Consider the following 25,030-nt stretch of genomic DNA (forward strand, 5'->3'; position numbering starts at 1 on the left):
GTAAGAACTAATTTTCCTATTTTTAACTTGCCACCAGTCTCTGTGTTGTTTTTGCTACTATCAAGTAACATGTTTGTTTTTTTTAACTAAAGCTCTTGCACATAAGTGTTTTTAGATGTAAAAACTTGCTTTGCATGAACAGCTGTCTTTGTAAAGCAACAATATTCAGCCAAGTGAAATAATTACTTATGCTCTTTAAGTATAGTTCCTTTCTTATTTGTAAAATCATCTTTTGATTTTTAAAACTGATAAAATGGCACCATCAAAATCTTATTCACCCCCCAAAAAAACTAAACTTTATTTTTGATAGTTTTGTTCTAGAAAAACCAGTGCAGAAGAATTTCACCAGCTTAAGACTGTTAGTTCATGTTTATAGTGTGTTTGTTGCAACTTCAGCACTTTTTCATAAAAATAATTCAAAATAAAAAGGAAGATGCATGCCTAATTATAAACTGCTTGTTCCATTTCTAAGCTTGGTACGGACCTGTGAAAATGAAGGCTTCAATTCAAGATCTCTGAAATTATCACTAAGGGTCAGTTTTAAAGAGCCAGGAAAAATTTGGCCTAGGCAAAGGCAACACCGGTCCTCAGGTGCCGCAATCAGGTCTGGTTTTCAGAATATCCATAATGAATACATGTGAGATATATTGACATGCACTGCCACCATTGTATGCAAATATATCTCTCACACATTTATTGTGGCTATCATGAAACCAGACCTGTTTGTGGCATTCGAGGACCGGAGTTGCTTACCACTGGTTTAGCTCAATCCTTCAGTTGGCCCCATGTCTCCTTGTCCCCAAATTTAGAGATTTACCTTTTTGGGGAAGGAGATTTGTTAGCCTGTGAATTCCTGTAAAGTTTTTAAGTAATAATTAATAATAGTAACTAGAGATAGGCACATGTTAAAACAGAACATCTTTCAGTCCTGGAGTTTCAGGTGATTGTGAATTGTGTGTGATTTGTCTAGCTGAGAATATAGTTAAATATCATCAGCAAATCAGTTTACTGACGTGTACAGGTTTGCACTAAAAAAAACAACCCCCCCAAAGAAATGAAAAAAGTTTTTCTGATGAATTGTAGTCCATTAGTATACCCCTTGTTGCTGACCATTCTTTGTTTCAGGATGAGAACTCACCAGCAGTATGGGATTAATAATATAGTGCTTCACTGTACATTGATTAAGATTCCTTGGCCTGTTCTCTTGAGTTAGGCTGAATTTGAATTCTGTTTTTCTAACTCACATTGCAACAGGCTCTATCTGTTCTATCTTTCAAGTTGCTTTTGAAAAACACAAGTTGGATTTTGCCTTCTCCCGTAATAAGCACCATAGAATTGAATTGTAGATCGCGTGGGAATACACTTTATAAATAAGTAAATAAATATACATGTTGCTACAGAGTTTAACTTAGCTCAAAACAGTAGCAGCTTAATGAAATGATTTTTTTGTATATTTTATTTGTAGCCACTGCAACACAGCAAGAAACAGATACTGAACTTGGCACAGAATCTTTAAACAAGTCTTCACAGCCCAGCTCCGGTGCACAGGCACCTCCTGCTGAAACAGCAAACACCCCAAAAGAAAAAGAAAGCACAACAGATAAAGCAAAGGAGAGTGTCACGGTGAGTATTACTTTTCAGGAAAATCTCATAGCATATATATACATTTTTTACATTCATCTGGAGAAAGATGTCTGTATAGCTCTAAAATGTTGCAGCCTCCAGCTTTTTTAAAAAACAGCACTTTGTACAACAAAAAATTTGTTCATCTCATGACATTCTTGATGAGCAGCCTGACTTGAAGGTTAACTGAGCTGTTTAGTTTGCGGTAGTAAATCTGTGGTGCTGTCTGTTGCCGCAGAGCAGACCCAGATGTGGATTGCTTTCTACTGGGCTGGCTGACTTTCAGGCCGATACAGTACAGTGCGCTCCGGCGAAGTGCACTGTTAACCCGCAGTTGGACGCGTGTTTTTGACGCGCTAGCTTTATCCCTTATTCAGTAAGGGGTAATAGCACGTCCAAAACGTGCGTCCAACCCCCCCGAAACTAATAGCGCCCACAACATGCAAATGCATGTTGATGTCCCTATTAGTTATTCCCGCGCGATTCACTAAGTAAAATGTGCAGCCAAGCCACACATTTTGCTTTCAGAAATTAATGCCTGCCCAAAGGTGTAGGCATTAATTTCTCTCGGCACTGGGAAAGTGTACAGAAAAGCAGTAAAACTGCTTTTCTGTACACCCTCCGACTTAATATCATGGCAATATTAAGTCAGAGGTCCCAAAAGGGAAAAATAATTTAAAATAAAAAAATTTAAAATCGGTCTGCGGCTCGCGGGTTGAAAACCGGACTCTCAATTTGCCGGCGTCCGGTTTGAGAACAGACGCCTGCAAAATTGAGTATCGGCTGTCAAACCCGCTGACAGCTGCTGCTCCTGTCAAAAAGGAGGCGCTAGGGACATGCTAGTGTCCCTAGTGCCTCCTTTTACCATGGGCCCTAATTAGCATTTTTTTTTTTTTACTGGATCGCGCGCACAGGCCACTGGCCTGTGCGCACGCCGGGAGAGCAGGCACTCGCCCGCTCTCCCGCGTTTCTTTCTGAATCGGCCTGTTTGTGCATGTCATGGTAGTGATGCAAAGCACCAAGTCTTGCCTAGAGGAACTCAAGATCATCCACTTCTCAATTTTCAAACTGACTGCATTGGGACGAAGACTATGTGTGCTTTTTACCCATAGAATTACACCAACCTTCAGAACAAAAGTGTGCACTTTTGACTTCTGCTTAGAAACTTGCCTTAGGTAGAAAGTACCCGGGGACATTCATTGGTACTTTTTTCATTGAAAATAGTGCATGTGAATTTGATCATAGAATTTACGCTTGTTATTTTCCTCACCTGACCTAAGCCTGCCTCCCTTGGGAATTCTGCCTCTAAATGTGGCTAGAATTACTTGCAGTGTATAAGAATGGAGGTACTTTTTGTTTAAATATCTTTATTCAGTTTTAATGTCAGCAAAAATATAATACAAATGATAAGATAACAGCATCTGAAAACAGTTTACAACTCCAAAGCAACCACCTTCCAGAGTGAAAGGAGTCCTATTGCTTTAGTCCTATATGACAAGAACAAAGAACCATAAATTCCCCTCCCCCCTCCTCCCCACCCTGGAACAAGGTATACAATATAGGGATGTGAATCGTTTTTCTAACGAATTTAAATTTCATACCATATTTCTAAATTCGTTCATATATCTGGTAAAAAAAGAAACGATCACTTTTCCCCCCGAATTTTCGTAAAAATCGTTTTTCAGGTTAGTGCGCGCTAACTCCTGTTAGCGCGCACTAACAAAAAAAGTTTATTTTTGTTATTTTTTGTTACTTTTGCTATTTTTGTTAGTGCGCACTAACATGAGTTAGTGCGCACTAACGGGAAAACGATTTTTCATTAAAAAAGAAAACAGGGATCCGCGGGAAAATGAGATTTTCCCGCGGCCAGACGGTCCCGAAAGCGGGAACGATCGGGCACCCGATTCACATCCCTAATACAATTCTAGATCCCTAATACAATTCTAGATCCCTAATACAATACTAGATTCAAAAATAGAAGGGGGAAAAACTCCCCAAGAAAATCCTAGGTTACCTGATGAATCTCTGAAATCTCCGGGAATCTGGCTTGCACAGCTGGTGGCAGATGCGCTATAAAGGAACCCCAGATAGACTGAAACAGTTTGGCCTTTTCCCCTCCCAGTCCCATACACCAGGATTTGTAATCTATCAATAAAAGATCTAGCACCTCTGCATGCCATAGAGGGAGGCAGAGGGATCTCCTACACCCAGTGAGCTAAAATATACCTCCTGGCAACACAGATACCCATTGTTAGCAGGGCAACTTTGAACCTGTTGTATGAAGTATCATTGAGCATTGTCCCTAGAACACATATTTGCGCCTACATCGGAATTCGTATATTTAGTTGATCCAAAAAGAAAGAACTGAGGCTGGTCCCCAAAACATTTGGATATCCGGACATGCCCATAGGCCATGAATGAGACACACCCTGGGTTCTGAGCACTTCCGACAACCCAGATTTCCCAGTAATGCATTTGAAATGCACGATGGGGCGAGATTATGAGCCTATGAAGTATATGCATGTGCTGTTCCCAAAGGAGAACTGAGGACACATTATGGTTCAACAGGATCAAACTCTCTTGCAAGTCCTCCTCGTCGAGTTCGATCCCAAGATCTGTTGCCCAGTCTGAAGCTAGGAAGGACGGTGTATGATAGTCCGTGATAGAATGTATGAATTTATGTAAACTGGCTAATGTCTGTTACCCTTTTTGTAAAGCACCAATAATCTTTGGGTGGGACCTGAAGTGTAGGGTCTCACAGTAAATTGGATTTCCTGTCGTGTAGCCAGATGGACTCAGAACAAGTGGGTATAGTGTGCTCGTGCTAGCAGTTGGAGACGGATCTGACATCAGCACGGGTACATATACCCCCACAGGAAGTGAAGCTCTTCAGTAATTTCCGTCTCCAAAGCTGTTTGGAGAGCCTGCACGCTCGCTGAGCGTGTTTCCAATCTACTTTCTATTTTCTACTTTCTACTTACTAAATTTCTACAGGAACATCGAGCCCCGCACTCCTGCGGTGATACCATTCGGTCCCTCCCCCAGTTGAGTTTCCCGAGGTGATTTCCGTGGTCCCTCGGGGGTTTAGGCCTCGGTCCGGTGGCCGAATCGCGGCAGGGACCCAGCCCCCGAGCGAGGCTTGGGCAGGCTAAGAGGCGCCTTGGTCCCGGCGTGGACTTGGGAGGCAGCGGGTGCATTCCTAAAGCGCGGCAGTGACGGTATTTCTCCTCTCCCCCCACAGCCGGAGACTGCCCGGGTTTCAGCCGGGAAGCGCCGAGGATCAGGTAAGACGCACAACTTTTACTTTTCGTCTCCGAAGTTCGAGGATCGGCGGTGTTGCCTGTATGCGGCACGCCGCGGAGGACACCATTTTGTTGGCCCTGTTCAGGTATTGAGCGCCCATGATAGGCGCCTGTATTGTATTTAGCGTATATTGCTGACCGCATATTATTGAGCGCATATTATATTAAGCGTATATTGCTGACCGCATATTATTGAGCACATATTGTATTAAGCGTATATTGCTGACCGCATATTATTGAGCGCATATTGTATTAAGCGTATATAGCTGTCGCTTACTAATTAGCGCATATTGTATTAAGCGTATTTAGCTGTCGCTTATTATTGAGCGCATATTGTTGAGTGCATATTATATTGAGCGCATATTCTTCAGCGCGCTATGGAACAGTCGAATGCCCCGGTGTCCCCGGCGGCGGTGTCTCCTGATTCCGGCGTGAAAGCTCTCGGTCTCTGCTCAGCATGCCAGCTCAGAGCCATGCACAGCGAGGAGCCAGACTCCCTTTGTGCCCAATGTGAGGAGGCAGTGGGAGCCTCGGGCCAGGACCAGTCTCAACCAAGGTTTGTTGACAGTTCCCCAGGGGCCACCCCGGATCTCGCAGGCAGTCTCGAACAACCTGGGATCCCGGGGGACCTGGTACCCCGACGACTAGAGACCGCTTCCATTTCCTGGGTGGATCTCTTTAAGGGGATCCATGCCTTTGTACAGATGCAATCAGCTTCCCGTCCAGGCCCTGCTGTCGCTGTGGCTGCTGCTCCTGTTGCTGCTCCAGCGGATCCTGCCCCTGGACCTTCGCGCCCTTATCGTGGGCAAGCACACCCGCCTCCGGGCAGTCCGGTTCAGGCGGACCCTGATATCTCGGAGACTGAATCAGGACCCTCCGAGGAGGGGGAACGTCCCTTGGGGATGGAGCCATATCGAACCATGAGGCGGTTCTTTCCCAAGGAAGATCTCTCCGACCTAATATCTCAGTGCCTGGCGGAATTGGATATTACAGGCCCCAGCACTACGGTGCCATCTACACAGAACCCTCTGCTGGAAGGTATTCGCCCTACAGCCCGCCATTTTCCCTTCTTGCAAGCCTCACAGCAACTGATAGATCTGGAATGGGCTGCACCAGCGGCCTCATTCAAAGGGGGTCGGGGCCAGATAGGCATGTACCCCCTGGATCCGGGAATCAAGGAGATGCTGGCGTGCCCTCAGGTGGACGCCTTGGTTAGCGCGGTGGTCAAACGCACTAGCATTCCAGTTGAGGGGGGGGGCAGCCCTCAAGGAACTTCACGACCGGCGACTGGACGCCATCCTGAAACAGACATTTGAGGTGGCAGCTCTGTCTTTGCAAATCGCAACCTGCTGCACAGTGGTGACACGTTCCTGTTTGTCACAGGTCAGGAACAACGCTCCGGCGGCAGACATGGAGTCCGCTCTCTCGTTCCTCACGGATGCTGCATCCGACCTAGTCCGTACAACAGCCAAGGGGATCTCATCTTCGGTAGCTGCCAGGAGGCAGCTCTGGATACGGAACTGGTCAGCCGATGCTCCTTCGAAGACACGCCTCACCAGAATGCCCTTTGGGGTTCTTTCCTGTTTGGCAGCGACCTTGATAAACTGGTCGGCACATGGGGTGCCTCTCCTATACCTCGACTGCCGGAAGACAGGTTCAAAAGGAACCAGCGTGCCTTTCCAAGGCCTTCCAGAGGCAGAAGCTCCCAACGCTTCATTCCCTATAGGGGTCGCTATCAGGCACCCCGACCTCAGGCCAGGAACCAGTCCTTTCGGCCCAAGCAGCAGAAGAGGGGAGCCGGCTCGGGTTCAGGCCCCGGCCGCGCCTCCCAGTGAGATTCAGCTGATCCATCTGGGGGACGGGGCCATAGGGGGCAGGTTAACCCTCTTCTACCCCAGATGGGTCGAGATTACGTCGGACCAGTGGGTCCTCGCCATCATCCGAGAGGGTTATTTTCTGGACTTCCATCATCTACCTCCGGACAGGTTTGTGGAATCTTCGTGTCCGATCCACAAGAAGGCAGCATTGGAAGCTACCATGGCGAGGCTCCTGTCCTTGAAAGCCATAATCCCGGTACCTGCACGGGAAATGAATTCTGGGCATTATTCCATTTATTTCATGGTACCCAAGAAAGAGGGCACTTTCCGGCCCGTATTGGACCTCAAGTCAGTCAATCGATACTTACGGGTCCCGAGGTTTTGCATGGAAACGCTGCGCTCAGTCAAGAACGCAGTACAGCCAGGAGAATTCCTCATGGCCTTAGATTTATCAGAAGCCTACCTGCATATCCCGATTCACCAGGATCATCAGCGCTACCTACGCTTCAAGGTGCTGGGACGCCACTTCCAGTTCCGGGCTTTGCCCTTCGGGCTGGCCACGTCGCCGCGGACCTTCACCAAGGTGATCGTAGTGGTAGCAGCGGCACTCAGACGGGAAGGAATCCTCGTCCATCCCTACCTGGACGATTGGCTGATCAGGGCGAAATCACGGGAGGAGAGCCATCGGGCAACCAACAGAGTGATCGCCCTTCTGGAAAGTCTGGGATGGGTAGTCAACCTCAACAAGAGTTGCCTACAGCTTTCCTAATCACTGGAATACCTGGGAGTCCAGTTCGACACCCAGGCAGACACAGTCAGTCTCACTACCAAGAGAAGGTTAAAACTTCAGACGCGTCTCCGGTCCTTGATGGGAGCCAGCCTGCCCATAGCTTGGGATTATCTGCAGGTTCTCGGCCTCATGGCCTCCACCCTGGAAGTGGTGCACTGGGCAAGGGCCCATATGAGGCCTCTACAACACTCCCTGCTCTCTCGCTGGAGCCCCCACTTCCGGAATTATTCCACGCACCTGCCTCTGCCGGCCAGAGTGAGGACCCAGTTACGATGGTGGTTGCAGGCCAACCACCCGAGCAGGGGGTCGAAGATGTCCTCCCCCACGTGGACTCTGCTCACCACAGATGCCAGCCTGAGTGGGTGGGGAGCACACTGCGAAGAACTCACCGCACAAGGGCGGTGGAACAGAGAAGAGTCGGGGTGGAACATCAACCGTCTAGAGGCACGAGCAGTCCGGCTAGCCTGCCTGCAATTTGCTTACAGACTGCGGAATCGGGCTGTCAGAGTGATGTCCGACAACGCCACCATGGTGGCATACATCAACCGTCAAGGCGGAACCAGAAGCCGACAGGTGTCCCTAGAGATAGCCCCGCTGATGGCTTGGGCAGAGGCGAATCTTCAGGACATCTCCGCCGTCCACATTGCCGGGAAGGACAACACCACGGCAGACTTCCTCAGCAGAGAAAGCCTAAATCCAGGGGAATGGCAGCTGTTGCCCACAGTCTTCCAGATGATTGTGGATCACTGGGGGATTCCGGACATGGACTTACTAGCGGACAGGTCCAATGCTCAAGTACCCAGATACTTCAGCCGCAGGCGAGACCCGTTCTCACACGGGATCGACGCCCTGGTTCAGCCATGGCCTCCAGGGACTCTGCTATACGCTTTTCCTCCGTGGCCTCTGCTGGGCGCCATCATCCACAAGATTCAGAAGCACCGGGGCCTAGTTCTTCTAGTGGCACCAGATTGGCCAAAAAGACCCTGGTACGCGGACATGAGAAGACTACTGGCAGGGGAGCCCCTTCCCCTGCCTCCTCTCAGGGACCTGCTACGTCAAGGTCCCATCCTTCACGAGGATCCAGCTCAATTCTCTCTTACGGTCTGGCCATTGAGAAGGCTAGACTGAAGAAAAGAGGTTACTCGGAGCCAGTGATAGATATACTCCTCCGAGCTCGCAAGTTTTCCACCTCCCTCACCTATGTCAGGATCTGGAGAGTATTTGAAGACTGGTGCGACACTCACGGCACCAATCCGTTTGCGACCACAATTCCTATTGTTTTGGATTTCCTGCAGGATGGACTTCAGAAGGGTCTCTCCCTCAGCTCCATCAAGGTTCAGGTGGCTGCGCTGTCTTGCTACGGTCCCAGGAGGGATGGCAAGACCATTGCCATGCACCCAGATGTTTCTCGCTTCCTGAAAGGAGTCAAGCACATTCGTCTGCCACTGAAGTGGCCAGTGCCTTTGTGGAACCGCAACCTAGTTTTGGATTTCCTCGCGGGATCCACCTTCAGACCCCTTCGGGGCCTGTCTCTCCGTTCTCTCACTTTGAAGATGGGGTTCTTGCTGGCTGTATGTTCAGCACGCCACATCTCAGAGCTACAAGCACTGTCTTGCCGTGATCCTTTTCTCAGAATCACTCCTGAGGCTATCCATCTTCGCACGGTTCCATCCTTCTTGCCTAAGGTAGTCTCACAATTTCACCTCAACCAGACCATATCCCTGCCTACCACGGCGGGTTTGAAGAAATCAGAGGAAGGGCGTTTGCTGCGCCATCTCGACATCGGCAGATTGCTGCCCAGATATCTGGAAGTGACAGAAACAGTACAAAAGACTGATCATCTGTTCGTCCTTCACAGCGGGAAGAAACATGGAGAAGCGGCCTCTAGGCCCACCATCGCCCGCTGGATTAAAGAAGTCATCAGAGCGGCCTATGTTGAGGCCGGGAAGTCACCGCCTCTACAAGTCAAGGCCCATTCTACCAGAGCCCAAGCAGCATCTTGGGCAGAATCTAGGATGTTGTCGCCTGCAGAAATCTGTAAAGCGGCGACGTGGTCCTCCCTCCATACCTTCTCCAGGTTCTACTGTCTGGATGTCCAGGCCAGGGAGGACACAGCATTTGCGAGGGCGGTCTTACACGGTCCTCAGGCAGCCTCCCACCCAGTCCGGGAGTAAAGCTTTTGTACATCCCACTTGTTCTGAGTCCATCTGGCTACACGACAGGAAATGGTGAGATTACTTACCTGATAATCTCGTTTTCCTTAGTGTAGACAGATGGACTCAGCATCCCGCCCAGCTGCCTGTATACATTGGTTTCACCGATTCAAGGTACGCCATATCACTTCTTACATGAGTGCGTCCACTCTACCAGATGTCGACGCCTTCTGGTTGGGAATGCTGGCGGTCTCCAGCTACTATCAGTCGGTCGGGGGAATCCTGTTTTCACTATTTCATTGATCGTCAGTACACATATATCCATAACAGCTTTTGCAAGGAAGATTACTGAAGAGCTTCACTTCCTGTGGGGGTATATGTACCCGTGCTGACGTCAGATCCGTCTCCAACTGCTAGCACGCGGATACTATACCCACTTGTTCTGAGTCCATCTGTCTACACTAAGGAAAACGAGATTATCAGGTAAGTAATCTCACCATTTGTTTGTAAATAAAACTACAAAGCTAAGAATACACCAGGAAATCCCTAGCACGAAATATAGAGGAGTCTTGACAGTATTGAAAAGAAAACATGCGGTTATTAGGGTGATCAGTAAAGTAAAAAAAAAATTGATTTGTGCTGTGGAAGGCAATTGGAAGAAAAAAATTATTCATCATTCCTGCCAGAAATCTCCGGTTTCCACAGACAGGCAGCTAAGGGGTATTCCTCAACAGTTTTCTCAGTACGCGCCAACCATACTGCATGTATTGGACTAGGATATTACTGGCAAGGCTGCTCTGGATTTTCACTGTCATAGCATGTAAAAGAAAGCTAAGGCCAAACAGGTAAACCAAAACAGCCTCTTCATCCGCATCAGCAAAACTACCGGTACCATCCAACCAATCCCCTAATGCCCACAAAGCGCAAGCCAAATTGTAATAATGAATGTTTGGAACCCCTATCCCCCCACCCCTTTGGGCATCATTAATTTTTTAGCGACATGCGCTGTGTCCCTTCCAGACGAAGGTAGAGCAGATCAGTAAGAAGGACTTAATATCCTTGGTAATTAAGAACAAAGGCAGCATTTGCAAAGGGTATAACAGTTTGGGGGAGGAGAGACAACTTAAGCAGGGCTATTCTGCCCATTAAGTAGAGAGGAAAGTTCATCCAGGCCTGTGTACGAAAATTAAACTCCTGTATGATATGAGGAATATTGACCCTATACCAATGACTGGGATTTCTGGTGTATATAAATGCCCAAATATTTAATTTTCTCCATCTCTCATCATAGCGGGGAGACATCCCAAGCTGTATGGAGATGACCCAAAATATCCAACACCTCTGATTTATCCAAGTTTAATTTTAGCCCAGAGCTCGAAACACCTCTAAAATCTCTGGGAGCAAATTTCTGGCTTGAGGGACAAAAAGCAGGATATCATCTGCAAAAAGAAAAGAGGCTAGAAGCGGGGACACCCCCCCCCCCCCCCGATAGACAACATGCGCTTGGAGTATGCAGTTTAACTTAATAATCAGTGGTTCAAGGGATAAGATGAACAAAAGGGGGGACAGGGGACATCCCTGTCTCGTCCCTCTAGTTAGAGAGAAGGAATCCGATAGGATACCATTAACACAGATTTTCACCGTGGGATTACTGTATAACAGTGTGATCGCTTGAAATTAGGTTAGGCCCTCGGAGAATACAAGAAACCAGATAGTGGTCTTCTGTGACCATTGATTCAGTTTCCATCTCCATTAGTTGGGGAAATAAGGATTCCGATATTAACACATAATCCAGTCTAGATTTAGAAGTGCAGGCTCTTGCGTGATGAGTAAAGTCTATTGTGCCAGGATGTAAAACTCGCTAACCATCTAAAAGTCACAAAGTTTGAACAAAAAAGGAATACCTTTAAACTCCGGGTGAGCCTTGGCACGAATAATTGTTCTTTAAGAAAAAAACAGATTAACATTCTTCCTAAAGAGGAATCTCCCCCACTGGTGACCTGTCCAAACACGGGTCCGCCACACAATTAAAGTCCCCCGCCCCCTAAAACTATAGATGCACTGCCCAAAGCAAAAATTTGAGATCTGATATTTGTAAAAAAAAAAAAAGATTGTAGTTGTTAATGGAGTTAATAAATGGAGCCTATTATATATGGCTGCCCAAAAATTAACCCTCGTACTAATATATAGCGACCTGCAGGATTCACCACAGAGGTTTGCAGCTGAAAGGATACCGACTTATGAATTAAGATGACTACCCCACAACTGTGGGAGGAGCTTGCAGCTGCGAAAACCTGGCTAATACCTCGATGCTTAAGTTTGAGGTGTTCCAAATGAGACAAATGTGTTTCCTGTAGTAGCATTATGGAGCCTTTTAGTCTATTTAAATGGGAGATAACTTTTTCACGTTTAATCAGGGTTCCCAACCCTGCAACATTCCAGGTAATAAATTTAACCTGGCTCCCCATCATCAACCTGCATAATCTTAAACTGAGGGCGGACACTGCCACCAAGCAGAAAAATCCTTTCTGCATGCAGTGCCAAGCTTGTAGTGTAACAAGGAACCCACCTAATGTGAACATAAAATATGACATAAGTTTCTCAAGGTAAGCAGAGCAGCAGGTATATGACCTGTAACCTTGTTCCCGAGCTAACTCCCCCATAAACCTCCCCACCCCGCCCACCCAGCCCTCCTTCCCCATCCCTTTCCCCACCAGTTCCAATAGTCTTCTCTTACTCCCTGCCATGAGAGATTACTAGAACCCCAGATGTGCAGATAGGTGTCTTCCCTCAACACACTAATTAAAGCAGAATGAGAGAATCAGGCCGACAGTCCTCAGGGCAACTGCTATGAGAATTGACCATAAGGGGGATAAGGACAAAGAAAAACGGTAGTATTTAAGCATTAATAGCTGCTATGCAAGAATGAAACCAATCCACAGAGTGAAAACATACCCCCCCCCCCCCCCAAGACTTCGAGTATTACTGAAATTATGTCCAATATATCCAGGACATCAGTCCAGCAGGTAGCCAGAAAGAAGAATGTCCACTGCTGTCTCTGGCACAGCAGCGAATTCTACATTTGTGGGCCAAGATATTGTTCGTGAACATCTTGTAACAGAAATGTCCGGTAATCATAGCTTTGAATCCACAAACGTGCTTGGCAAAAAGCTAAATGTTACCAACGAGGATGTCCGCTAACTTAGCACGTGGGTATAAGCAAAAACAACGCAGCTCCTTAGCTTCAAGATGTGACTGCTCTGCCATCTTGCGCAGGCAAATTTTGCAATAACGCTTTTGCTTCTTGTGTGGATTCACACCATTTAATGCCCTGGTTAGTCCAGATTTTTTATTTTTCCGGATAAAATAAGGCAAACTGCATCTGACGTTTTACCAGGTCAGCACAGATCGGCCCAAATACTTTGCGCTTGGCGGACACATTTACAGAAAAGTCTTGAAAAATTATTATCTGCCAGCTCTCATACGGCAGCTCCTTGCGCTTGCGGTATTCCTGTAAAATACGGGCCTTATGGGCAAAGTTTAGAATTTTCGCTAATATGATGCGTGTTTTAGATGAGTTCGCTGTCACTGCGCCTACCTGATGCACGTGTTCGATCCATAGAGGTTCCTTCAGGTCCGACAGGCCTAGTTTATTGGGCAACCATTGCTCCAGAATGTCGTGCAATTTCCCGTCTGAGATGTTGTCTGCAAAGCCTAGGAACCGCAGATTGAAGCACCGAGATCGATTTTCTAAATTGTCATTCTTGTCTGTTTATCAAATACAAGTTTTCAGATTTTGTTTGTTTTCATAAAAACACAATTTGCCAAGAGTGTTCACAGCCCATACAGAAAGCATATTTTAAATAAATGTTAATTCGAGCCTTGTTTGGTTAGTGATCTAGATTGTGAGAAAAAAAAGGGCACTGCTTTAGGACCATAAGACAGTTAATGTGCATTTGGGCATCTAGCACACTGAAAGTTCGGGCTTCTGCTGTCATATAAAAGGAAGATGTTTAATGATGGGTGAAGAGGAGAGAAAAGATAGGGAAGGATATTGATTACCAATGCAACAGTACTGATTAGGACTGTGCATTATGTTGTTTTCTATTGGATTTAAGTTGTTTTTATTGTTTTGTTTTCCTGTGTGTATTATGTTTGGTTTTAGCACATACTATGGAGGTAATTTTCAAAGGAAAATGTTAATATAGCATACTAGTGTAGCAGTTTTCAAAAGCTCATTTACCCACATTAAGCGCACTTAAACGCAGGTAAAACCTATTGACAATTCAGTGGCATATGTTGTAGCAATTTTCATGCTAAAATGATATGATGGCATGAAACAAAATTTCTTTTGGTTTTCTTGTGTCATTTCAAATGGGAAATGGCACAAAAGCAACAGCTCCATTTCCAACAACTGATATTTGAACATTAAAAATAGTTGTGTGCTGAAAAGCTTTTTCCGTTAAGCTTTTTTTTTTTCCATCAGAAACATGTTCTCTTTCCTACGATTTTGATTTCCCTGCCTGAAGCAACACCATGCTTTGTACATTAATCATGTTCATAAGTTGAATTTTATTTATCGAAAAGAGCCTGTGAATTCATTAATTTGGAAATTTCTAACAAGCAAGAGAACCAAGATCATTTGCATATAATAATGTGAAATATGCAAAATACTGGGTGCTAATTTAGACTGAGGTTACCTGTGCTGTCTCTGCAGATAGCAACAGGGGTGACAAGCAGCCAGCCTATAAAATTGGTCCCAGTGCCACAGACCACCACCTATATTCCAACTACTCAACCCACAATTGTAAGTACAACCATTGTCATTTAAAGTCTGCCAAGTAATTGTTTTTGGCATTGAAATTGGTTCAATATTTTGGGTTTTGTAACCTGTGTGTTTTTAGACTAATATGAATTCACTGGTATCAAGTCTCATCCATGCAGAGCAAACATAACTTGTTTTCTATCTTCAGTCATACCTTTCACAATTGTCATTGGCTGTTATGAGGTGTTGGGTCACACGGTCATGTAGAAATGCAGTTTTCTTGAAGATATTAGTCAATTTGCCCACCGACATACATTCATGATTAACATTTTTGGTGCATGCGTATTACATTGAAATAGTTTATGATGGTATTTAAATTCAGTACATACTCTGGAACCTAGTTACTGTGCATGCTGGTCTACTGCATAAGCCTGTCTTAGAATACTGTGTGAGGTTTATTTGTCTCTGGTTGTATTGTATTTGGTGTATAGTGATAATCACCTTTTTGCCACTTCTGTTGCCATCAGGTTACAGCTCTGCCCTCTTTCTAGGTGCAGGGTAGGGTGAACTTTTAGAGCATGAGTGCAGAATTTTGAAAATTGGCAATTTTTATATTTGGCACACAGAAATAAAGTTTTACAATAAGTACTATACCTCACCTTGGGCTTTTTTTGGAAAGGTAGGTTATAAATTGAAATAATAATTAATTTGTTTATAGGAAAAATCAATTGAAATTCATACAGATGTCCCATAAACCTCCTACTGTTCCAAAAGATATGTTTTGTTCATTGGATAAAAAAAACTTGGCAGAGAAAAATGAATAAAATCCAGAAATAAAAATGTAAATGAAAAAAAAATCTGAATTCCATGAATGTTATGAAATGAACTTTTTTGACCAAAGTACAACAGTTTCTGCAAAAGTACCAAAAGCTATGTAATTCTGTTTGAAAACCAAGCTGTTTACTTATCCCTAGTTATAACCTCCTGCTCTTGTCATAGTCCATTAACCACATAGCAGTTACTTGCATTCACTGGCTTTACACATGTCTGGAGTAAGTTACGCTAAGATATCTGGTCAGGGATATCAGTTGCATGCCTCTATGAGTGCTATTCCATAGCAGAAAGCAATGGTACAGCAAAAAGATATTTTCAATTCAAGCTGTAAAAGGGAAATTAACATATGAGACGACAGCTAATTTAAGAATTGATTTTGAAATATACTTTGTCTTTTGCTCATGGAATAAGAATTTATGGTTTCTCTTGAGCTGTGGTGGCAAAATCTATAACATCATAGAGCTCTTGATCACTTTTGATTCCTTGGTTGCTTTCCAGCTTTACATCTTTAATATTTTCAGTAAAGCCATGAGGGAATTGTCTGCAAAAACATTTTTTGTTATGACTATTAATAGTCATTGTAAATCTAAAATGTTACCACTTTTGAGTTCGTCAACTCCTGTGGGGGTTGTACTTTTTTTTTTTTGCGAAGCAGTCATATGCACTGTGGTAGAGTCTGCTTATATCTTTAAATTGTATGGAAAGAGAATAGCTAGCTTGTTGGGAGAAATCATATGCTTTTTTAGTTCAACTTTCAATAATATCCGTGGTACACAATTTGCATGCTTATCTGGACATATATGGATTTATGCAAGTGTGACTGGTGTCAAACAGTTTATAAACTAGTAAAAATACCACATATTTCTGCCCCGTAAGTTCATGCATATATTGTAGAAAATGTGTATATTTCCATTGCCAGAAAATACTTACTTTCTCTACCTAGTTTAAAAGTGTATGTTTTAGACAGGTAAAAATATATAACATGTCCACTTAATAACCCTGATTTAAACACACAGGCAGGTATTTTATAAAGTATACACATATACCATTCCGAAAATAATTGCTTAAATACTTGGACTCACCGGTTCGCTGATACCTCCAGAAGTTCACCCAGTCCTTCTGCAGTTCACCTAGACCAGCGGAGGCACCCTTTTTGAAGTGGTGTGCCAAGATTTAAATCAGAGGTAGGTAATGCTAGTCCTCAAGTGCCACAAGCCAGTCAGTAACCTGATTTACCAGATTCCTTTCACACAACTCTTGAATATTCATTTTGCCATTCATTTTCAGTTAAAATATTTGCATTATGTAAAAATATAATTGAAACTGAAATATTTTCCCTGCATAAAAACAAAATTATAAAAAAAGAAAAATGTCTCCCTCCCTCCTTGCCAATACACCCCCTATTAGGAAAACAGAACAGGCCAGATTGTATAGATACCTACACAGAAACCAAATACTAGCTACCAGAATACCTCACCTCAATCACACATGTAGAACCTCACCAAATACAGAATAACGTGACCATAAAAAGTATGTATAGAAACATGCAGACAAAACTGAACTGGAAATTCCAACAAGTCAAATTCTGTATGAAGTGCAATAATAGAAAAACAGAAATATTCCCATGCCTCATAAACCATCAAACAACAAAATAAAGAAATATAAAACAATCAAAATAGTAAAACTATACCAATAAAAAGAATAAATATTTCAAAACAGTTGACAAATAGAATAACATCCAATAATTAAAAACTCATATAAAAATATTTTAAAATTTTCCAGTCACCAATAAAATATTTCAAAACAGCAAACATCTCAAACATCCAAAATTTTAAATTTCAAAGAATAAAAAAAAATAAATTCTCCATGCTTGGGAACTTTTGATTTCCAGTCACCCTGAGATTGTCATAAATTATTTGGGGTGGGGAAGGGGAGACACAAGCTTTCTCCTCTCTCACATACACATGCTTTCTCTTTCCCCTGCATGTATGTAATCGTACACACAAACATGCTCGCGCTCTCCCCTACATACAATCACACACACATAGTCTCTCTTTCTCTCCCCCTCACATGCAGTCATACACATGCTCTCTCTCCCACATGTAATCACACACTCGCTCTCCCCCACATGTAATCACACACTCGCTCTCCCCCACATGTAATCACACACTCGCTCTCCCCCACATGTAATCGTACACTCGCTCTCCCTCACATGTAATCACACACTTGCTCTCTCCCACATGAAATCGCACACTCGCTCTCTCCCACATGCAGTCAACACACATGCATGCTCTCCCGTGTGCAATCACATACATGCTGTCCCCCCACATGCAATCACACATGCGCTCTCTACCCCCACATGCAGTCACACATATGCGCTCTCCCCCCCACATGCAGTCACACACACTCAATCTCTCTCTCTCACCCCACATGCAGTCACACACACAATCTCTCTCACCCCACATGCAGTCACACACACTCAATCTCTCTCTCTCATCCCACATGCAGTCACACACACAATCTCTCTCTCACCCCACATGCAGTCACACACACAATCTCTCTCTTTGTCTCCCCCCACATAGAATATACACTCTCCAGCATGCAGTCACAAACATTCTCTCCTCCCCACATGCAATCATACACCTGCTCTCTCTCACATGCAATCACATACACATGCTTTCTGACATGTAGTCTCACACTTGCTTTCTCTCTCTCATATGCCATCTCACACACACACACACACGCTCTCTCTCTCTCCCCTCACATGCAATCTCACACACACTATGCCAGGCAGAGACTTATCCACCCACATGGGCTCACAACACACAACAACACACACATGGCTCACACATAAACTCTCAGCTAGAGGGATGGGGGTCCTCCCTCTCTCTTCGGCTGCCAAGGTATGGGCTCTGTAGCGGCCTGCCAGGTGAGATGAGGTCTGCTGGTGGCACCTAGGTCCTCTCTCTCTTCCACTGCGGTAGCCTGCCAGATTGTGGGTTGTATGGCAGCAGGAGTCACATTTAACCAAACATCATCTCTGCTGCTGTGGGGCCGGTCTCATGATAAGACCTGCGAGACTGGCCCCGCAGCAGCAGGTGATGAAGTTTGGTTGAACGCGACTCCCGCTGCCAGTGCATGAAGCTCAGAGCTACTTTTCTGATTCATTAGTGGTTGGCGGCTGCTCAACTGTTCCATTCTGTGCTGTGCCACTAAAACTGGCTTCATGTGCCGTAGGTTACCAACCCCTGACCTAGACCTTGTACCGCTTCACCTTGAACCCCCACCAGTTCACACAGCCTTCCCACGCAAAAACAAAGAAAAGACAAGTACGACTTCAGTAGCATAAGTCAGCATGTTTATAAATGTTCAGACTAGTTTGGTAATGTATGTGCATATACCTCTTACAAAATAGCAGCTTGGGTGTGTATGTCTGATCCTAGAACACCCTTATATTATCTCTTTTTCTCCCATAATGAAATGTATGTACCTACTGTCTGTGCATACTCTTGAGGTTTAGCCACTTATATATGTGTATGTTATTTTTACATGTGAAACCCCTTTGAGAATTCACTCCCTAATATCTATACTATGATAAGCAGATGTTGATCAATTTAAAACTTAATTTTGATTTGCAAATGGTATTTTTTGTGATATCCATGTTATGCCAGTCAAAAACTATGTGTAGCATTATGAATCCTATAAATAAATAAATATATCTTGTTATAATAGATAATGCTTTTATTTGAATATTTAACACCCTGGGTGCTTAGTAATGGGCCTTGGGCTTCTTAGCACATGTGAAGCATGTTGTATTGACCAAATAAAACACTCCCTGTCTTATCTTTATACTATATCATTAACCCAAGGGGAAGTCCTGCATGTGACAATGAACTGTTTGTGGCTAAGAAATGCCACATGCCATATTCAGTCCCTTAAATGTGAATTTTTAAAAGGGTTCTATGTGTAAAAATAGCATGTAGGCACATTAGTAGCATGTATGCGTCTATATGGTATTTTATAAATGTGAAGAGTGCATGCATAATGACAGTAACTTTCAAAGGGGCACATGGGTGCACATTGACACGTGTGCATCATTATGCGCCCAAAAGCGCAGCAATTTTATGACATATACGTACATACGCACATGTTATAAAATAGCCTAGGCGTGCATATGTGTGCACCAGTTTTGCAAGTGGGCGCACATAGCCACTCACATCCAGGTATGAGTTGCGCAAGTGAGGGGATTTTATAACAGGCGTGTGTCCATACCATGACCAATTTCACCAGTTCATCCACCAGTTCACCCAGTCTAGAGCTAGGTCCTCCAAACCTCCCTGGTTCTTTAGCTTGCACTCCTCCTAAGTTACGCCAGATCCCTTAAACCCCTTAGGGATTTGTCTGTATTTTTTTTAAACTTACACCTCCATAGCAGAAGTAAACTTACACAGCACCGGGCCTGGGTGCTTGTATGCACAACTTTTGGCCTCGCCCTGGAATGCCCAAGCCCCGCCCACACAATGCCTCTTATTTGTTCCAAGTAAGATATTCTTGTATCGGGAGATACACGTGTATGTAGGTGACTTAAAATTGATTGGACACATGCATGTCCTACATGCATGCACATCTCTCAATTTTGATGCACACCCAACCTTTTAAAATTCACCTCAATTTTTGGTTTTGCACATACATTTTACCAGAGGGAAAAAAAGGGGCAATCTAGGGATGTTCCGGGAGTAGTGTTCAGAAGTACGTGCCGTAGCTGCTGTTTTCCACCTGCTAATTGACTCACATAAGCAAAATCGGACTTGTCTGTTGTCTGCAGTTTTTGGTGAGAAGTCTGAAATGATGGGTGTTCAGAGTGAAGTACTAGAAGGGTCTAGGTGTACTGGAGAAAGGACTGACTGAACTGGTGATTCCAAATATATGCTCAAGTAAGCATTTTCAAAATGGTGTATGCATATGCTTTATAAAATGCCTCCACATATAAATCAGGGTTATTATATGTACATTATATTTTTTTAATGAATATGTTTATAAAATGGGTATAGAGAATACATTTTTGGAAATATTTGCCTTTGAAACATATATGCATACTTTTGGAGCAGAAAATCATTGTAGTTATAAACTGTACAGCTCCCACTCTGCAGTTTATAAAATACTATCATTAATCTCTGTGCATCCACTTACACATGCAAATGTTGTATCGCAAATAGTTTTGAAAGTTGGGCCCCGGTTCTGATGCATGAAGCATTTTTCCTTTAGACACAAGATGAGGAAAACCCTTTAGTACAACTCAGATCTTCAAGAGCCACAAACAGGCTTGGTTTTGAGAATATCCCCATTGAGTATGCATGAGAGATATTGCGAACCAGCCCTGTTTTGGCTCGTGAAGTCTAGAGTTTGACAGACCTGCTTTAGTATATCCAGTCCTTAGCCACTTATCACATAATTTTCAGTAAACCGCTAAGCCGAATTTTCAGCCATACCTAACTGGCTGGATTTATGATTAAAAGTTCACCTAAATCTAGCAGAACAAAATTTACCTAAGGAATTGTCCATCTAAACAGCCATTTAGTGCTGAAAATCCTCCCTGATCAGCTAAATCATAAAACCACTGTAGGAACACCACCAGAGCTGCCCTGCAAGTTTATGCACAAATTTAACCAGTCAGCAGAGGTTTAACCAGATTCACCTTTTCAAAATTGACCCCTTTGCTTCTAAATAATTTGATAATTTAGAATTTTTTATGATAAATTCTGGGCATTTAGTTTTGTCAGGTAGAAAACAAAACAAGTATCTATTTTAATTGTGCTTATGAAATCAGAAAATCTCAGCTTAATTTTTTCAAATCTTTAAATCCCAGAATTAAATATCAGAAGCATGGTCACTGTTCAAAGATGACACCTGGTGGTCAGATTCCAGGGACCATAATTGCAGGGTTCAGGAAGGAGCCTTAGCGTTGGTCATCGGCCGAGGATGATTGCGGCAATGAGAGATATAAATAGGAGAAAATATCCTGGGGGGGGGGGGCGGGTTTCCAAATGAACTCTCATGGCACCAGGATCTTAGCCCTCAACTGCTGAGTGCAAAAAAAAAAAAAAGTATGTTATAATTAAATTTAAAAAAAAACCCACTTATAGCATATATACAAGGGATTTTGTAAATTAGGCTTTTTTTCACACTTGCAAACTATAATTCTGTGTTGCAAGTAGTATTGGGCATCCAGTCATTAATGGCCTAATTCCAGATGGAATCTTCAAGCCACATAACCAACCAGTATTATCGTATTTTGTCATGATCTCAAGGCATTTAAGAAAAGTTTAAAAACATGGCTTTTTAAACAGGCATTTTACAAGGAGACGGGAGAATAGAAATTATTCAGGAATAAGCAGATAAGCACAGACACACAGTACTTAGGACAACACAGTAGAGTAGTCTATGAACCCCACATCACAACTAGCATATTGATAACACTATGTATGATAAATTTACCCGTAAAAGTACTTTCAGTACACTCGGTCATGATCCACTTCTCTAAAAATTATTTTGTCTAATTATATATTGTAACCAAACCTTTGACGACACCTGTTAGAATGTACTATAGTACACTTTTACCTACATTAAATATGTGCCTACATGTAAACCGTTGCGATGGTATATAACTTAGCGACGGTATAGAAAAGATTTTAAATAAATTAAATAAATAAATAAAATGGAGTAGCAGTTTTTGGGTAGGGTAAGAAGCAAGCTGAAGTACTAGGCAGCAGTGCACTTTCTTCCTTCTGGTTTATATTAACTTGCAGACGCTGACTGATAATGCTTACTGCTCCCAACCCGTTCAGCTAATCACACTGTAGGATGCCTGTCTGACTATCCTAAACCTCAACCCTCAGGATCATGTTAAAAAGAGATTTCCGTGCATACCAAGAAAATGTAACCCACTCTTGATTTCTTTTATTTCACAGACCATTCCTGTAGTGGTGAGTCCTAGTGCTGGAACGGTAGCAATGAGAACAGGAGTTCAGTACGTTCAAACAACAATGCCAGTTCAAGTGCGCAGAGTGTAAGGACTCAAGTTTACATAAATCAAGGAGACTTCTGGAAAACATAATTAACAAATGGAAACCAGACTTAAGGAAATGTGAAATCACCATTCTTTGGCCTAACCTAAAAAGTTGGGACCTTAGTTTTGTATATGTGTACAAAGAGTGGATTACACTACATTCATGTAAAGCATTAGATCTGGCTTTGAATAGCCAAGGACAGTTAAGAGCGATGTTAATCTATTCTTCTTGTGTAAATAATGTATATTTTGTGGATGTTATGAATGTTAGGGAACCATCTCCTTTTTATATTTGTATTGACTTTAACTTATGAAGATTGCTGGAAGTAGGTAAAAGATATTCATACAGCTCCCTTCTTCCCACTGACTGGCAAGTACACACAGAATTATTGCCTGGTTTTAGCCAGATAATCTGAGTTTGCATTTTAATTTGCAAGGAAGTGGGGAGGTGAAAACAGTTTTTGAGCTCCGAAACATGGTAGCGGAGAAATTGAATTTAACACTGCCCTATCAAAATCAACAACCTTTTCCTAATTGTTTTATTAAACCCTAAAGCCTATTGAGACGTGTTCTGTCCTTTGGTAAAAAGTAACTTATCTTCCCTGGACTGGTATGCTTAAAAATGATGAAGTTATTCATGGGGAGGGGGGAGGAATAAATGGCTTACAAATAATTCAGCATATTGTCAGCAAAGCATAAGGTACTAATTACTTGAAAAAATAATTTCTGATCTAATGTATTATAAATGATAATCACATGAGAACCAGTTTTTTTTTTTAACTATGCCTCATTCATCCAAGATCATTTCATATTAAACCTTTCAGTGAAAGACTTTTGATAGGCTTTTCATATGAAAATCCAAATTCATTTTTGAGTGCAAAAGGATATCATGACATGTGGGTAAAAGGACTTTTAAAGCTGGATGACAGCATGTGCTAGTTATGGGATGGAATTTAATGGTTTTATGTAAGCATGAAGCAGCACAGTCTGAGCAAGAGTAACCCATGAAAATCCTGTCTGTTACATTTATACCCTAGTACCATTTTGTATGTTGTGTAAAACAGAGGCATTAAACAAAGCAAAAGTGATGTATGTATATGAGACAGATTTAATTGTATGATATCATTCCAGTACGTTTTGTTGTACATTTTATTCGTGCTAATTTCTCCCATTGTTTATAAAGGATGCGGTTTGTACAGTCTCCAGCAGGTACCCTCAGTAGATGAAAAGACATTAGGAGAAACAGGAAAGGCAACAAAACATTGATGAATTACAGTTGTGTCAAAGAGAATAAGCCTAGCTGGCCTTATTTGTGAAACATAATTGCTTTTAGCATATGGAAGTATTTTTTCACATTTCCTTTGTATAAAATTTGTATTAAACTTAAAAATCGTTTTTTGATGATTGTGCTTTATTGATGATAGATGAATGATTATATACTATATTTTGGTGTCTACAGTTTTTGAGGACTACTCTTTTTTTTTTTTTTTTAATCTTGGATACCTCCTAAACTTCATGGCAAGTACTCTAGTCCCACCCAGTTCTAGTTATTGCTGATGGAAAAAGGAAAAATGTAAAAGGTATGCTCCATCAGCTCTAAGAAGAGAGATACTTAAGGGAGAGTGTGAGGCATGGATTTTGTCACTCTTCAGCACCATTAAACCATTAGCCGAGTGATGATATAGTTGGCAAAGAGGTTTACCTGTTTCTGTTGTGAAACCGAAGCCTTGCATGCTGTAGAATCCATGGCCAGATCAGAGCTTGAGAGAGATGGAATAACCCTTTTTTTAAATGCTGCTTTCTTTCCCCCAAATAGCTTGAGTCATTAGATTCTGTATGAGTTTTGAGATATCCTAGGAATAGCCTCTATGTCTGAATAACCTGCATGAAAATCTCTCATGGAGTGTTCTGTAATAAAAACCAGCTTAGTATCCACAGCTGTTGTGGCACAGTTCATGTTGGAAGTATTGCCACCTTGTGGTAAAATGTAATTTTGCAGAGAACTCATATTTGGGGGAATTTTTGCCATCAATAGTGGAGTTCTAGAAACGAGCACAGACTACAGTGTCTCTGAACTGGCTAATTTATGCTTTTGAAATGTTTAAATTACCACTGTAATGTGCCTTTTCTTTAAGTACAGCACAAAGGTATGTTAGCCATACTCTTTCATATAATATAGGTTAGTTTCTATCCTGTTTAGTGCCAACATGGTGCTTAGCAGAGACAAAGCTCACCATCATGTGAATCCAGAGCTGGAATTTGTTTGTACAATTTTAAACCCTGTTCTGGAAGACCATGGCCCATTGAGTAGAAGTAATGTTACAATCATGTCCAGCTAAATGGATCCATGTGAGGTTTCAGTCTGCTGAATGAGAGAGCTGGGTTCACTTTCTAGCCCTAGCTTCTACTCATTTGGCTTGCAGGGACCAGCGATGCTGCAGATCCCAGTCATAACATGAGACTTCAGCCTTTGGGTGGGATTCGCTGTTTACTTTTCAGGTTCAGTTAAAAACAGCAGTCTATGATGCTCACCCCACCCCACTCCTGATTCTGTGGTCAATGGATTACAAGGGGAAATGCTTGAAGGACTGAAATGGGAAGCCCACCTGCATCCCAAGGTAGTTGTGAATAAGGGCTTATGTCACTGTAACTCTAGCAGCAGATTCCAATGAAGCTAGAA

At 43.0% G+C, this 25,030-nt stretch overlaps 1 protein-coding gene across 9 annotated transcripts in view; it reads left to right on the top strand.

Annotated features, from left to right (window-relative positions):
• ZMYND8 (zinc finger MYND-type containing 8) overlaps positions 1–23,752 on the top strand; it is a 423,241-nt gene extending 399,489 nt beyond the window's left edge. For 6 of the 9 annotated variants that reach the window (XM_029614639.1, XM_029614638.1, XM_029614635.1 and 3 more), the window contains 3 exons: positions 1,466–1,623; positions 14,403–14,492; positions 22,253–23,752. In XM_029614639.1, the coding sequence (XP_029470499.1) occupies positions 1,466–1,623; positions 14,403–14,492; positions 22,253–22,354 (350 nt within the window). In that variant the 3' untranslated portion in view covers positions 22,355–23,752. Of the gene's footprint in view, positions 1–1,465; positions 1,624–4,864; positions 5,076–14,402; positions 14,493–20,109; positions 20,219–22,252 lie in introns of those variants that run through there. The other 3 variants (XR_003858448.1, XM_029614633.1, XM_029614636.1) reach the window with 3 other exon arrangements.
• Positions 23,753–25,030: the final 1,278 nt, after the last annotated feature.

This window comes from Rhinatrema bivittatum, chromosome 8, assembly GCF_901001135.1.
Source record: "Rhinatrema bivittatum chromosome 8, aRhiBiv1.1, whole genome shotgun sequence".
Taxonomy (NCBI): domain Eukaryota; kingdom Metazoa; phylum Chordata; class Amphibia; order Gymnophiona; family Rhinatrematidae; genus Rhinatrema; species Rhinatrema bivittatum.